This window comes from Palaemon carinicauda, chromosome 15, assembly GCF_036898095.1.
Source record: "Palaemon carinicauda isolate YSFRI2023 chromosome 15, ASM3689809v2, whole genome shotgun sequence".
Classification (NCBI taxonomy): domain Eukaryota; kingdom Metazoa; phylum Arthropoda; class Malacostraca; order Decapoda; family Palaemonidae; genus Palaemon; species Palaemon carinicauda.
The window spans coordinates 37,929,552-37,942,958 of record NC_090739.1 but is presented as its reverse complement, the minus strand read 5'-3'; the positions used below and the strand labels follow the sequence as shown (position 1 = coordinate 37,942,958).

At 44.6% G+C, this 13,407-nt stretch overlaps 1 protein-coding gene across 1 annotated transcript in view; it reads right to left on the bottom strand.

The window, feature by feature from the left end:
- The window catches only part of LOC137654564 (ERI1 exoribonuclease 2-like), a 139,515-nt gene extending 129,262 nt beyond the window's left edge, over positions 1–10,253 (bottom strand). The window contains exons 1-2 of the mRNA XM_068388304.1: positions 10,160–10,253; positions 7,120–7,269 (exon numbers count right to left, since the gene is read on the bottom strand). Of these exons, the coding sequence (XP_068244405.1) occupies positions 7,120–7,142 (23 nt within the window). The 5' untranslated portion in view covers positions 7,143–7,269; positions 10,160–10,253. The remainder of the gene's footprint in view (positions 1–7,119; positions 7,270–10,159) is intronic.
- Between the last annotated feature and the right edge of the window lie 3,154 nt (positions 10,254–13,407).

The window sequence follows — 13,407 nt, the reverse complement described above, 5'->3', positions numbered from 1 at the left end:
ACATCGTGCTGTAGGGCGACGTGACGGGGGAGGGTCTGGAGACAGGTCGAGATGAATGTCCTTGAGTCCGGGCTGAAGAGGTATACTGGTGACTCTCCCCCCATGTCCTCCTTGTGCTCCCAAATCGGCTGCAACTGAGGACAAACTGCAGCTGTTCCCAGCGCTAACCTCTCGATTCCTTTACTGGCAAGAAAGAGAAGGTCTTGGGACATCAGACACAGAATGGAGACTCGAAATCTTGAATGAATCGGACCGAAGGGCCGGGACCCTCAGATTCTGAGTCTAGCCAACAACTCAGGAGCGAGCCTGAATGTTGCCTTCCCCTCTTCCTTAGAAAGGGGGGAGTAGTAAGAGACCAAGAAGATTGCTTACACACTGGCCGTGGCCAGAGTGAGCAGAAGACCCAAGGCGGAATACAATCCGAGGCCTGTCGTAAAAGGGTCTTGAGAAGATCTCTTAAAGGACTAAAAGTCCGAGCCATGCTCCAAGTTGGAGGTCTTCCTCCGACTAGGGCAGGGACGATCGTAGCTTCGCATGAGCGAGGATAGATCCAGCGGGCAGGAAAAAGTTATTCCTTTAAGCCTGAAGGTCAGGGAAAGGCTGAGCGACAGGCTTCATTGCCGAGAGCGGAAAGGAGTTTCCTCCCGCCGAAAGGCAATAAGACCGTTATTGCTGGAGAAGAGGCCTCAAGGGAAGAGGTATATCTCCCACGGCCCCAACCACCTTAGACTCTTCACTTTGCCTGGGAGACCCCTGTGGATGACTATCGCAGATGACGCGACCTCCGTACCGCGACTGTAGCGGGTTGTCTCTTCTTGAGGAGGAAGCGTAGTGTCTCCAGGCATGAAGCCGAAGCGACGCCCCAGTTCGGGAGAGATGTCGCAGTGTGGATGCTTGAGTAGTCTGCGCCGTGGGAGAAGCTCTCCCGGGAGTTCCGTCAGGGGAAGCAGAGGGTCCAGAAACCGTTCTGCGCATAGTCCCAGTGGAGCTCTCCCATTGAAAGGTTGACAGACAACCTGGTCTTGTTGAGACCCATTGTCCACAGACAAAAAGGAGGGAAGACGCAGGCGTCGAAGTTGTCCCACCATCACCGGAATGCATCTTGCCAGAGTCTCGGGGTCTGAGATTGGGGGGAAGAATAGCGGAAGCTTGAGGTTCCAAGCTGTCGCGATCAGGTCCCCCAGACCAGCACTTGCTGGTTACCCAAGGTCAAAGACCCCCAGGTACACTCTCTCTACGAGGCTCTGCTCGGATAGTCTGAGAGAAACATTCCCCTGCCTGGAATGAGAGAGCCGATGGTGGTATTGAGAGAATCTCAATCATCCCGGTATCTCTACTGCAAGATGTGAAGGTGTGAAAATGCGTCCCCTGCTGGTTAGAATGAAGTCGACGCGCAACGGGGCGACTCGGCAGGAGCTGTAGGATCTGAAGAGAGGCCAGACTAAGGCCCCTAAGCCTGCCTGAATGATGGAGAGGTATCCTTCAGGCCTTGACCATAGGCCTGGACCGGAACATGCCCCCCCCCCCTTTCCTTTGACGAGTCCGAGAACCGCATCAAGAATGTGGGGAAAGGACGAGAATATCCACTACCATAAAGAGGCTCCATAGGTCAACACCCATTGCAGGTCTAATAGTTCCGCTGGTCCCATAGGGCCAGGGAGTCCGGTTAAACATTGCCTGAAGCCACCGGAACTTGGATCGCCCCACATGGAACTTATCCTGAGGCGACCGTTCGGACTATAGACGGGTCAATGAGGAAAGGAGAACTAGGAAACGTTCCAAGGTAGGGCTGAAAGCTCTGCTTGACTGAGAACAGGTACTGCGACTCTCCTCAGTCTTGCCACAGTCAACCGAAAGGAAGGCTCGGAGGATGTGGTAACAGAATCTGGCGTCCCCAGGTGGTCACCCATCCAAGTACCGACGTTGCTTAACCTCGCTGGACGGACGAGAAGCGGGGTTTCCAACGTGGTAAGGCCGTTGACTCAATATCATGGCCAGATACTCCAGATGTTGAGGCAGAGGAAGAGAAGGCTCCAAGCAAAATACCATGAGCCCACACTCATGGTAAGCATCCGGAAGCTTGTCCCGGCGCTGAAGAAGGTCGAAACCCGAGCCTACCGGAGTTGACCAGCCCTCCAAACAGCAGAGAAGGCGGAAGCCTGCACCTGAGCGGCCAAGAGGAAGGCAGGGAGAGTTCTCTGGGGAAACAAACCTGCTATGCCACGGCGGGATAGCCACACTGCATCATAAGCAGGAATACTTGGTCTAGGCTGAATTCGACGAGCACCCTGGAAGATGGATGGAATGGAAACTGAAAGTACCCGTCCTTCCGATCCAGGTTTTAAGGAGTCCTGTCGCCTCGTTACCAGTCTGATCGATTCTGCTGGTCTACGCTGGCCGAAGTTTGTTCGACAAACTTGATCAGGGCTGAGAGGTCGACTATGGACATCCCCTCTCAGATCCTTCCTTACAAGAAAGGATCGACTGAGGGGGCCGGGGGTGAAGCCGTCGATGATCCTAAGGAAGACCTTCGCCTAAGGTATGGATCATTCTGCCCAACCGGGCAACTCTGCTGACGCTATGGCATAGAGGTTCAGAGACACTGAATTCGCTGACAGAGACGACAGGCGCGATATCCTTGGCTAATCACAGAGATTGTGCGGGTATGGGCATCGGGAAGCTGTCATTCGGATGAGTAACCTTAAGCATCCTCCCAGCGAAAAACCTGCAATCCTAGAATTCGTGAACTCCTTTTAGGACTATGCCCCCCCGGGGGAGTCTCCCGTGCCATCTGTTCCTGACAGGAGGAAACTGCAATTGGACACCTTGTCCCAGTTGTCGTAGCCGATAACTTAGGCCGACGTGGTTGAAAGAAAAGGGCGCTGGAGCCCTGCAGAGTCTGGAAGAAAGCACCTTGGAGGAGTGAAACCGGAAGTCGATTTACTCCGCACAGCAGCTGTCTAAGTCTCTGTCCTTGGGCACAAACAAACTCTTCTCAAGGATGGAAGGGTGTCTGAGGTCGTCGACCTCCACAGATGAGACACCCGAAGGAAGCCCTCAGTCAGCGCGTCCAGATGGTACAACATCGAGCTTGTCCGCAAGTTAGATACTTAACGACGAAAGGCCAAGGTGCCTGAGCTCGAGAGGAGGAAAGTACCCTTGATCTTCCTGTAGCTTCCTTGAACCAAACCTCGGGCCGTAACCGAGGAGGGAAAGAACCTGGTAAGCTCCCAGAGGAAGAGGTAAGCAGTCACCCCTTGTCCGATGGAGAAATCTCGAACGGAAAGCCCCCCCGCCAAAAATCCTTCCAGGGAATGACGGGGAAGGGCTAACCCAGGTTCAGGAAAGAGGAGTGTTGCTCAGATCTCCCTTAAGTTTCTCCTATTCTTGCAAGTGCCATGCTCTGTGTTTACGGGGTAAGGCCGTGTTCTGGAAATACGCTCCAGAAGAACTCGCCAGGCTGGTCATGCTGCGAAAACCCCATTGGGAATCGTGGTCGCAATCGCCCTGGAGCTCGCGTGACGGAAATTCCTGGTGGTCGGCGAGCGATAACCCATAGACGAGCAATGGATACTGCAAGAAATAAGCCGACATTTGTGCGAAGAAACACTGTAGGTTCGCGCGACGGAACACCATCCGTCCGCGCGATGGAAAAACCGTTGGTTCGCGCGTGGGCGAACATTGGAGAGCATGAGCGTAGACGTGCAGGCACGTGGGCGTGTGGGCGCGCGGGCGAGTGGTCGCGCGGTTGCGCGGGCGAGCGGTCACGCGGGCGAGCGGTCGCGCGGGCGAGCGGTCGCGCGGGCGAGCGGGCGAGCGGTCGCGCGGGCGCGCAGGCGAGCGGTCGTGAGGGTGGGCAGGTGGATGAGAGCGAGTCCGAGGCGGCGAACGCAAGCGTTAGCGCGGGCGAGGAAGACCGCTGGCGATATGGATCAACAAGCGATCGGTGGTGAGCTGGTGAGCGCTAACGCGCAGGTTGGCGATGGCGCGTTGTGTTATGCCGACGCGATGGTCGAGCAGTATGCGCAGGTGAGCGATCGTGCGTTGGCGAGCAGTATGCGAAGGTGAGCGATCGCGAGCAGCCTGTGCAGGAGGGCGATCGCGCGATGGTGATCAGCATGCGCCGGGTCGTGCGATGGTGATCAGTATGCGCAGGGTCGCGTGATGGTGATCAGCATGCCAGGGTCGCGCGATGGCGATCAGCATGCGCAGGTCGGTGGTCGCGTGATGGCGAGCAGCATCTGCAGGTGGGCGATCGCGCGATGGCGAACAGCATACGCAGTTGAGGGTCGCGCGATGGTGATCAGCATGCGCAGGGTCGAGCGATGGTGATCAGCATCCGCAGGTGTGCGGTCGCGCGATGGCGATCAGCATCCGCAGTTGAGGGTCGCGCGATGGCGATCAGCATCCGCAGTTGAGGGTCGCGCGATGGCGATCAGCATCCGCAGTTGAGGGTCGCGCAATGGCGATCAGCATCCGCAGTTGAGGGTCGCGCGATGGCGATCAGCATCCGCAGTTGACGGTCACGCGATGGCGATCAGCATCCGCAATTGAGGGTCGCGCGATGGCGATCAGCATGCGCAGGTGAGCTAGTAGCTGGCGAACCATGTTCCTTCAGAAGTGTTGGAGAACGTTGGCGTGCCGGCTGTAACACACGTGGGCGATCCGGAGATCGCCAAGAGACAGGTGATCGCTGGCGAGCTGATGATTGCTGGCGAGCTGATGATCGCTGACGAGCTGATGATCGCTGGCGAGCTGATGATCGCTGGCGAGCTGATGATCGCTGGCGAGCTGATGATCGCTGACGAGCTGATGATCGCTGACGAGCAGAAGGCTACGCGTGGAAGCCTGCGCAAAGAAGAAGAGTCCTTGACCCCGACCTGAACCGAAGTTCTAGATCGCGAGGGCGAACGTGGGCGCACAGGGCGCGTAACAGGAACCAACAGGAACCGCAGGGATGATCATCTTGAAAGCGCTGACGAACAGGAGAGCGCTGATGAGCAGAAGAGCGCCTGTGTGCTCACACTGAGCAGGAGCAGGAGAGAACACAGCAGAAGGGCGCGCAGGGAAACCCTGACACGCAAGGGAAGAACCCCCGTGGGGCAACCCTTTGCCCCGAAGGGATCGTTGTCCGCCGGGAGACTGACGTCCGTCGGAAGACCGCTGTCCGTCGGGAAGACCGTTGTCCGTCGGGAAGACCGTTGCCCGTCGGAAGACGAGATCAGACTGCTGTCCATCTGCACCAAGGCGGAAGATCGAGAAAAAGGAGTTGTAGGCTGCAAACGGAGATCCAAAAAGGCGCCTCAAGCACCCTTATAGGGAGATGAGAGGCCCTTACGACGAGGCGGACGGTGGGCCTTACGGCGAGGGAGGCCAACAGCAACAGCAACAGAAGAAACCTCCGAAGAGGAGTCTCTATGAGTGTACTCTCTCGCGAACGAAAGAGAAACACTTCGTGGAAGAGACTGGTCAGCCAGTGACCTAAAAGGAGCAATCCTCCGAAGAGGAGCTCCTGCAGTTGCCCAGCCCCTTGAGCGAAACTGCAGGTGCGACCGCTCAGCAACAAGAGCATAGTCGCACGAAAAAAAGGCAAGAGAAGAACCCCCCAAAAGGGGAAAAACTCAAGCCTGGACAGGAAAAACTTCCCTCGGAAGGAAAGTTACCCGCCCAAGGAGGCAAGCCTCCTGAGAGTTCTAAAATGAACTGGAGAGCTGTCCGTCGTCACGGGAGTACTACCAGTAGAAGGAGACACGCCCCTGACGAAAATACAAGGGGGGAGGCAGCAACAGCCGAATCCCCAGGACTCAACCAGACAGCTCACACCGTTGCTATATTACAGAAACGAACTAGATCGGTAACTGTAAAAAAATAAAACAAATAATATTAGTACACATTCATTCCCCCGGGAAGGCTCCAAAGAGGAATCCCGAGGGAAAGGAACAAGAATTACACAACAGGCACGTGCCCTCACAACCACTTACACTCGCGGAAGGAGAGCTGTAACCAAAACAGAATTATAACAATTATAATTATGTAACTATGTAATTATGTAATTTAAAATGAATAAACACTAAAGAAAGAACGAAAACCCCGAAAGGAATCGTTCTACAAGCTGAAAAACAAAAAACAACTACAATTAGATTCATAACTAATTGAGACAAACGTACGGCGTAGCAACTCCCCACACGGAAAGGAAGCTACAAGGGCGTAGTAACACGTAGTAAAAGGGTGAACGACCTCAAGAGAGAGAGAGAGAAAGACATAAGTCAAACTCGATCGCCACCCATAAAATTACGCCGTGGTGGCCTAACTGCCGAGGCCTCCACGTAGATATCGTACACTACACACACAAATCTGAAAAGGAAACTTACTTATTTCTATACCCAAATATATATACAAACATGAAAACATGTTTACATATATATTGAGTAAATGAAAAGTAAGCGATTAAGTAAAGACAAAACAAACAAACAATGGCTGCTAAGAGAGGACCAAGACAGAGACGTCTGTCACAGTCCGAGCCAAAAGTGAAAGTGAGTATTCACCTGTGTGTGAGGGGGAGGAGGGGTAGCTAGCTACCACTCCCCTACCCCCCCCGCTAACTAGCGCGGGGGTAATACACCCTCGTTAAATTCTAATGGCTCGCCATTTCAGCTACGCTAAAAGGTAACCCTTTGTAAATAGCGTGGTTTGTATTCCGGTTACGGAACAAACTACTGTATGTCATTGTGAATCAACTTCTACTCTGTTATTAGTTTTACCACTGTGATTCAGGAAGGTAATGTTTCAGTAAAGCAATGGCTTTTACCTGATATGAGGATACAAGAGGATTTAAAGAATTGCACACTTTTTCAACACTTTCATAGGTCACTTTAGATTTAACCGAATGAAGATTTTGGCTATGAAGGAATAAAAACAAAATGTAATCCTTATTATTCCTAAAAAACAGGAACTCTTCCTCTACCACTTAAGTTTGTATAAGCATAACCAAGCAAGGAAAAGTTACATTAAAGAATAAAAGTGCATATATCTGCATTTCCCTATGGTATAGCAAGACAAAGACTTACAACAAAAAACAAAGAGACCTTGAAAAAACCCTGTCAGATATACAATACTCACAAAGCAAGCCGCTTGGTTGCCATGATTTCTCTGTTGGTGGAAGGTCATAACTATGAGCGGACCCAGGCACTGGATTTTCTCAGTTGAATATTGCCACACTCACACCCATCATTAAGTGAATATCTCACGTGGTAGATGATTATTTCTCCTCTGCAAAGAAATGCAAAACTAATGAAAGTTGTGTAAGTTATGCTAAATGGATTAATCTACATATCAAATTAACATTAGAAAACATTACTAAGAGGTTGTTATCATAAGAAGATACTGTATGTTTAAACCTCTTCACAATAAAATATCCCTATTTCAAATTTCCCTTTGCAAAAGAAGGAAAGACTAAGAACATGACAAATTCGTAGATAATTTGTATTTTTCCTAAGGATACAAACCTTTGGCTATTTATTAGAGGTATTACTTTCAGTGAAGCTAAAAGGAGGAGCCATTAAAATTTTAGCGAGGGTTAACTACCCATTGCGCTAGTTAACTGGGAGTAGGGGGGTAGCTTGCTACTCCTCCCATTGACACACCTGTGATTTAGCTCACTTTGCTTGGAGGTAGGACTTCAAGGAGGCTAGGGTCGACGGGTAAGTTTGTATAAATAGCTAAAGGATTGTATCATTAGGAAAAATACAAATTATCTATGAATTTGTCCTTTGTTCCGTAACTGGAATACAAATCTATGCTACTAATTAGGGGTGATTCACCCATTAGGAGGGTGGACGTCCCTGCCAATCTAGCTTTTTATTTTTACCCCGGGTAAAAATAAAAAGCTCCTTGTATTGAATGTGTTGGTACCAAATATAAGGAGTCCCCACACCTCACTAAACCCTGCTATGCAAGGTCTGCGGCCTACGCAAGCCGTGTGTTGAGATAAGCAGTGCGAATGTCTAGGTAAAGTTATTCTGAGACTTTGTAGGAAAACTGTTGGACCAAGACTTTCCCAATATCATCTCGCCAGAGTATGGGGACGCAACAGTATTGACACAATACTAGGTACACAAGGGAGCATGGTTTACCCGCAGTGCTTGAGGTCAGCTTTTGCAGAGAACCCAGGCTGCTGCTTTCCCCATAAGAGGTGATGATGAAGAAAAGAAAAAAAGAGTCAGTCATTCCTTTTCATTCATGCAGACTAAAGCCAGGTAACCATGCCCTCAACCTTCTGCTACTTGTCCAGTAAGGAGCTTGAGGTATTCAACCAGCTGTTGTGCAGCCACCACAGGACCAAAAGAGATTGTATCGAGTTCCTGTGGGTCACGTCTTGCAGGAAAAATGTTGTGAAAGTCACCTGGAGCATTCACACCCTTGTATCACACCATTATAGACACCCTCCCCTTCCCAAACGACACAGGAGGGAACCTGGGATTTTGGGTGCGCGAAAACAGGACAAAACGTGATTATTTAACACTTTTGAGATTTGTAAAAGGGTACAGAACCTAACAAACCCACCTCACCTAACCTTGTAATCCCTAGGTCACAAATTAATGTAAATCACAAATAAATCCTTAGCTTATGATTGAACACCTACGTCTCTTTTTTTTTGTATTGGCAATCTTTACAGAAGCATTGCAATAAGAAATGTGCTGGTCTTCCCTATAGGCTAAGTCAGAATCGCACTTGGGACACTTTAACCTTTGAAGGATAACACAATGAGCTTTTAAGAAATTATTCCCTACACCAGGAATACTGTGTAACTTGGCTATAGCATCAAAATAGCCAAAAGAGCAGCTATTATACTTTGTTACTTTGAGCCCCATATGATTTATCCAACAAGTAACGATATTACTATAGATAAACACAGGGCAAACTTTACTTATAGAAAAATTGGGGTGTAAATAGAGAAACTTCTGTTTTCTTCGAAAATTACCTTTATTTCCCTTGCAAACAAATAGTTTATAAGATATACCCTACTATATCCTACAGTAATGGGGGTCACCCAGTGGGAACCAGGGGTTTTGAGTAGGGAAAATTTACTGGAGAATCGATAAATAACGATAAAGGTATCCTTTTCTTCTCTGTACATTATTTGGTGCCGGTTTAGTATGTGGCCTACCTTTTGAATATGGCCTAAGAAATTCTATATTTTAGTATGTGGCATGGCCTAACCTAACCTAACAAGCCAGGTAGGTCACATACTAAACCAGAATAAAAAAGGTAGGCCACATACTAAACCGAAACCCATTATTCTCTGGGATACATCATAAATCCACAAAAAATTCAAGAAAATATGGGGATCCTCTTCCAATGAAATTATTATTTCATTCTTTTGTTTATATTTTGCAAGTCAGATGTTTCTACTCCCATTTGTGCATAGTTTCTTGCATGATTACGAGTTTATACTTCTGTGCACAAGCCCGCCTCCTTGTTGTTCCATGACGAGTTTATACTTCCTGTGCACATACGTCATTCTCCTACCATGTCTACCATATGACAAAGGTTTTCCATATTTGGGTATATCTATACGCTGGAGTGGGTAAAATTATATTTACAGACAGGTAAACATTTTGAACAGAAAATATATGCTTTCTTATAGCAAATAACGTGATTTAACCAAATTCTATCTTCATTTCAACCGCAAACAAACAGAACAACCAGTTCGTCTACTTTGTTCCCCACTACACACTCACTAAAACTGGTATAATTGAAATGGAAGTCAAATTTGGTGATATTTAATTATTTCTTAGATAATTATTCCCTGAATATATTATTTCACAATAACTAATGGCTCTTGCTTCGCCGGGTGCTCGCGAAATCCTATGTACCCCACCCCCAATTGGTTCTCATTTCCTGGTAATAATTCAACAGATTTTTGTAAATCTAAAAATGAGACCATAAAATTCAATAAAAACAAATTAATGAATTAGACGTTTGCACTTTGCATGTAACCATGTACGTAACCCTATCAAATAATACCATAATCTATAACATATACAGTATAAACATATATATTTATATTTACGGGGTATTTCGCCTATCACATACATAACCTGTAAAACGATAAGAAAACTTCTATGCCTATATTGATAACAATTACACAATATATTACCTGTTATTTCGAAAATACATTTAAAATTCTTAACTGCACAATTCAATATTTGGGAACACTTATTAACAACAGCTATTGTAGAGTTGTATCCTATAACGGCACCTCACATTTTCGTTCGTGCAGCGTTTTTCTTTTTCAATTAAAGGCATATATATATATATATATATATATATATATATATATATATATATATATATATATATATATATATATATATATATATATATATATATATATATATATATATATATATATCATAAAAGTATTTCCTTTCTACTATAAATATTCCTAATTTCTATTTTATATTTTTATAGCCATACTGATCTTTTAATCGGTTTTAGGTTTTATATATCTGTTTTTTTTTTTACTTGTAACCTCCAAATACGTGCTCCATTTTTTTCTTTAAATGAATGAATGAATATCCATACCTTCATTCAAAGTCTATTATATTTAGTCTATGCTTCATAAACATAAGAGTTAATCCTGTGTTTAATTCATATATACTTAGCTATTTTGCTTTAACTAGTATGCACAAACAAAGCTTAAGGGAACTGGGAAAGGATTTGTCAGAAGTTCATTCATTTGCAGGATACGATATCAAACTAAGAAACGCTTTTGTATACATAAAACATGTATCATATGAGATAAGATGAAGTTCAAAGCAAGAATGTTGATAAAGTAGTAGACAAGATAATAGTTTATCAATGATCCCTTATTGTTTGTAGTTTATTATATAAATTGTATTTAGTTTACGTTTCATTGTTATTGTTCTTAAATGCCACATTAACGTCGAAATTTCAAATTAGGCTGTAGGCAAATAATTAGTGAGGCTACTTAGAAGTCTGGTAATTGCTTGTATTTAGTATATGCATACGAGCATAAGAAATGAACATGGGTAGGAGATATTATGAGAATGACAGCCAATAGAAGGACATTAAGAATAACAGAATGGGTCCCTAGAGATTGCAAAAGAAGCAGGAGAAGGAAGGGAAGACGATTAATTAACGAACTAAGAGAGTTTGCGTGTGTGGACTGACATAGAAAGACCATAAAGTGGAAGGATATGTCTGAGGCCTTTGTTCTGCAGTAGACTATTAACCGCCAATAGTTATATATATATATATATATATATATATATATATATATATATATATATATATATATATATATATATATATATATATATATATATATATATATATATATATATATATATATACGTACAAACATTTGTAAAACAAAACAAAAAAAAGTGTTACTTGTATTTGCAAAAACACGCCAGTGCCTTCGTGGGCGGAGCTTGATCATCTCCCATTCGCCAAGTGGGGTTGTTTAAAGGGACGGCTTCATATGTCCTAGGGGTTTTCTATACCCTCATATAGTTACCTGTATTTTTTCATACCTATACGAGTATTAAAGATGATTTTTCATATTCATGTATGTGCAAAAATATATACATAGATACATATGCAAGCATATACGCATATTAGCACGCATTTTGCATACCAACACACATGTTTACTATATATATATATATATATATATATATATATATATATATATATATATATATATATATATATATATATATATACATATATATATATATATATATATATATATATATATATATATATATATATATATATATATATATATATATATATATATATATATATATATAAATCGTGAAGGGCGGTATAATGCCGTGCTAGGTAGTATAATACCGTGCTAGGCGGTATATCATAGCAATCCTTGTTTGCCAACAGTTATACTCGTATAAGCGGATGAGCAACCTGGTGGAGTAATGAGAGCTTTGGGTGTGGATGAAATGCCCCCCTAAATCTCGATGAAGTCATTGGCAGCAGGGTAACAGATTGGGTTTAAGGCGATATACCAACTGTCTCTTCGGCTTTTACTCCTGGTGCCTAACAGTTGGTCTTACAAGAATTAGTATGGACTGGCAGGGGTCACTTGCCTTAGATAGGCATTGTGCATCACAAGGAACTGGCTTTCCTTTGGTGAATCTAGCTAATGACTCCTCTATGGATTTAGTCAGTCAAAGTGGGCTTTAAACTATATGCAGATGATACTCAGTTCTACCTTTCAATTTCAACAACACACGATACAAAGAAGAAAATTGATGAGATAATGACTGAAATAAAAACATGGATGCAGAGGAAAAAGCTTAAATTAAATGATGATAAAACAGAATGTATGTTTTTTTGGCACAAAGGTGCCTTTGAAGAATTGCCAGCTATTTCAAGGTATAAAAATTAGTGACGCTGATGTTAGGATTGTGCCTGTTGTGAAAAATGTGGGTGTACTGATAGATTGTAATTTGTCAATGAGGGATCAAATAGTGAACTCAGTGAAAGTGTGTAACTATCACCTGAGAAACATAGCATTTATTAGAAAATATTTAACAGAGGGCAGTACAAAAATTTTGGTGATGAGTCACGTAATATCAAGGCTTGATTATTGCAATTCTCTGTACTATAAATTGCCCAATACACTACTAACAAAGCTTCAAAATGTGCAAAACCGGATGGCTAGACTGATAAAAGGCATTAAACCTCGGGAGAGAATAACTCCTGCACTGATCGATCTACATTGGTTACCTGTTAAGGCTAGAATTGAATTTAAAATTTGTTTGTTGACTCACAAAGCACTTACAAGTGATACGCCTAAATATCTTCGTGATTGCTTGGTCCCCTACCCTCAAGCTACTAGCGCTGCTGTAAGAGTTAGACATGCTGATGACCCATATAGACTTTTCGAAATTAGTGTGAATCATGCAATAGGAGGAAGAAGGTTTTGTTATGCTGCCCCGAGACTCTTCAACGACCTCCCACTTGATGTCAAGAATAGCAAAAATGTGGCAGCTTTCATGAAAAAACTGAAGACTTATCTCTTTGGAAAGTGTTATAATAGTGATCTGAAAACTATTAAGCCTGAATACAAATGCTAGCGAATAACTGAAAAGATACAGAGCAAAATATCAACTGGAAAGAAATTATTTTCACACACCAAGGCCCGCCTGAACAGACTCTTAGTGTCTGATGGAGGGCGAGAAATAAACCCCTAAAAGTAAAAGTAAAAGTAATGGAAATAGATACCAGAATGGCCCCCCGTCCAGGGTGTAGCGGGGTGCTAAGAATCTCCTGGTTTATAAATACTAAAGAAAAATGGAAAATTGGAATTTTGGAATGTTAGAACCAAGAATCAAATTGGGAAGTTACAAGTGG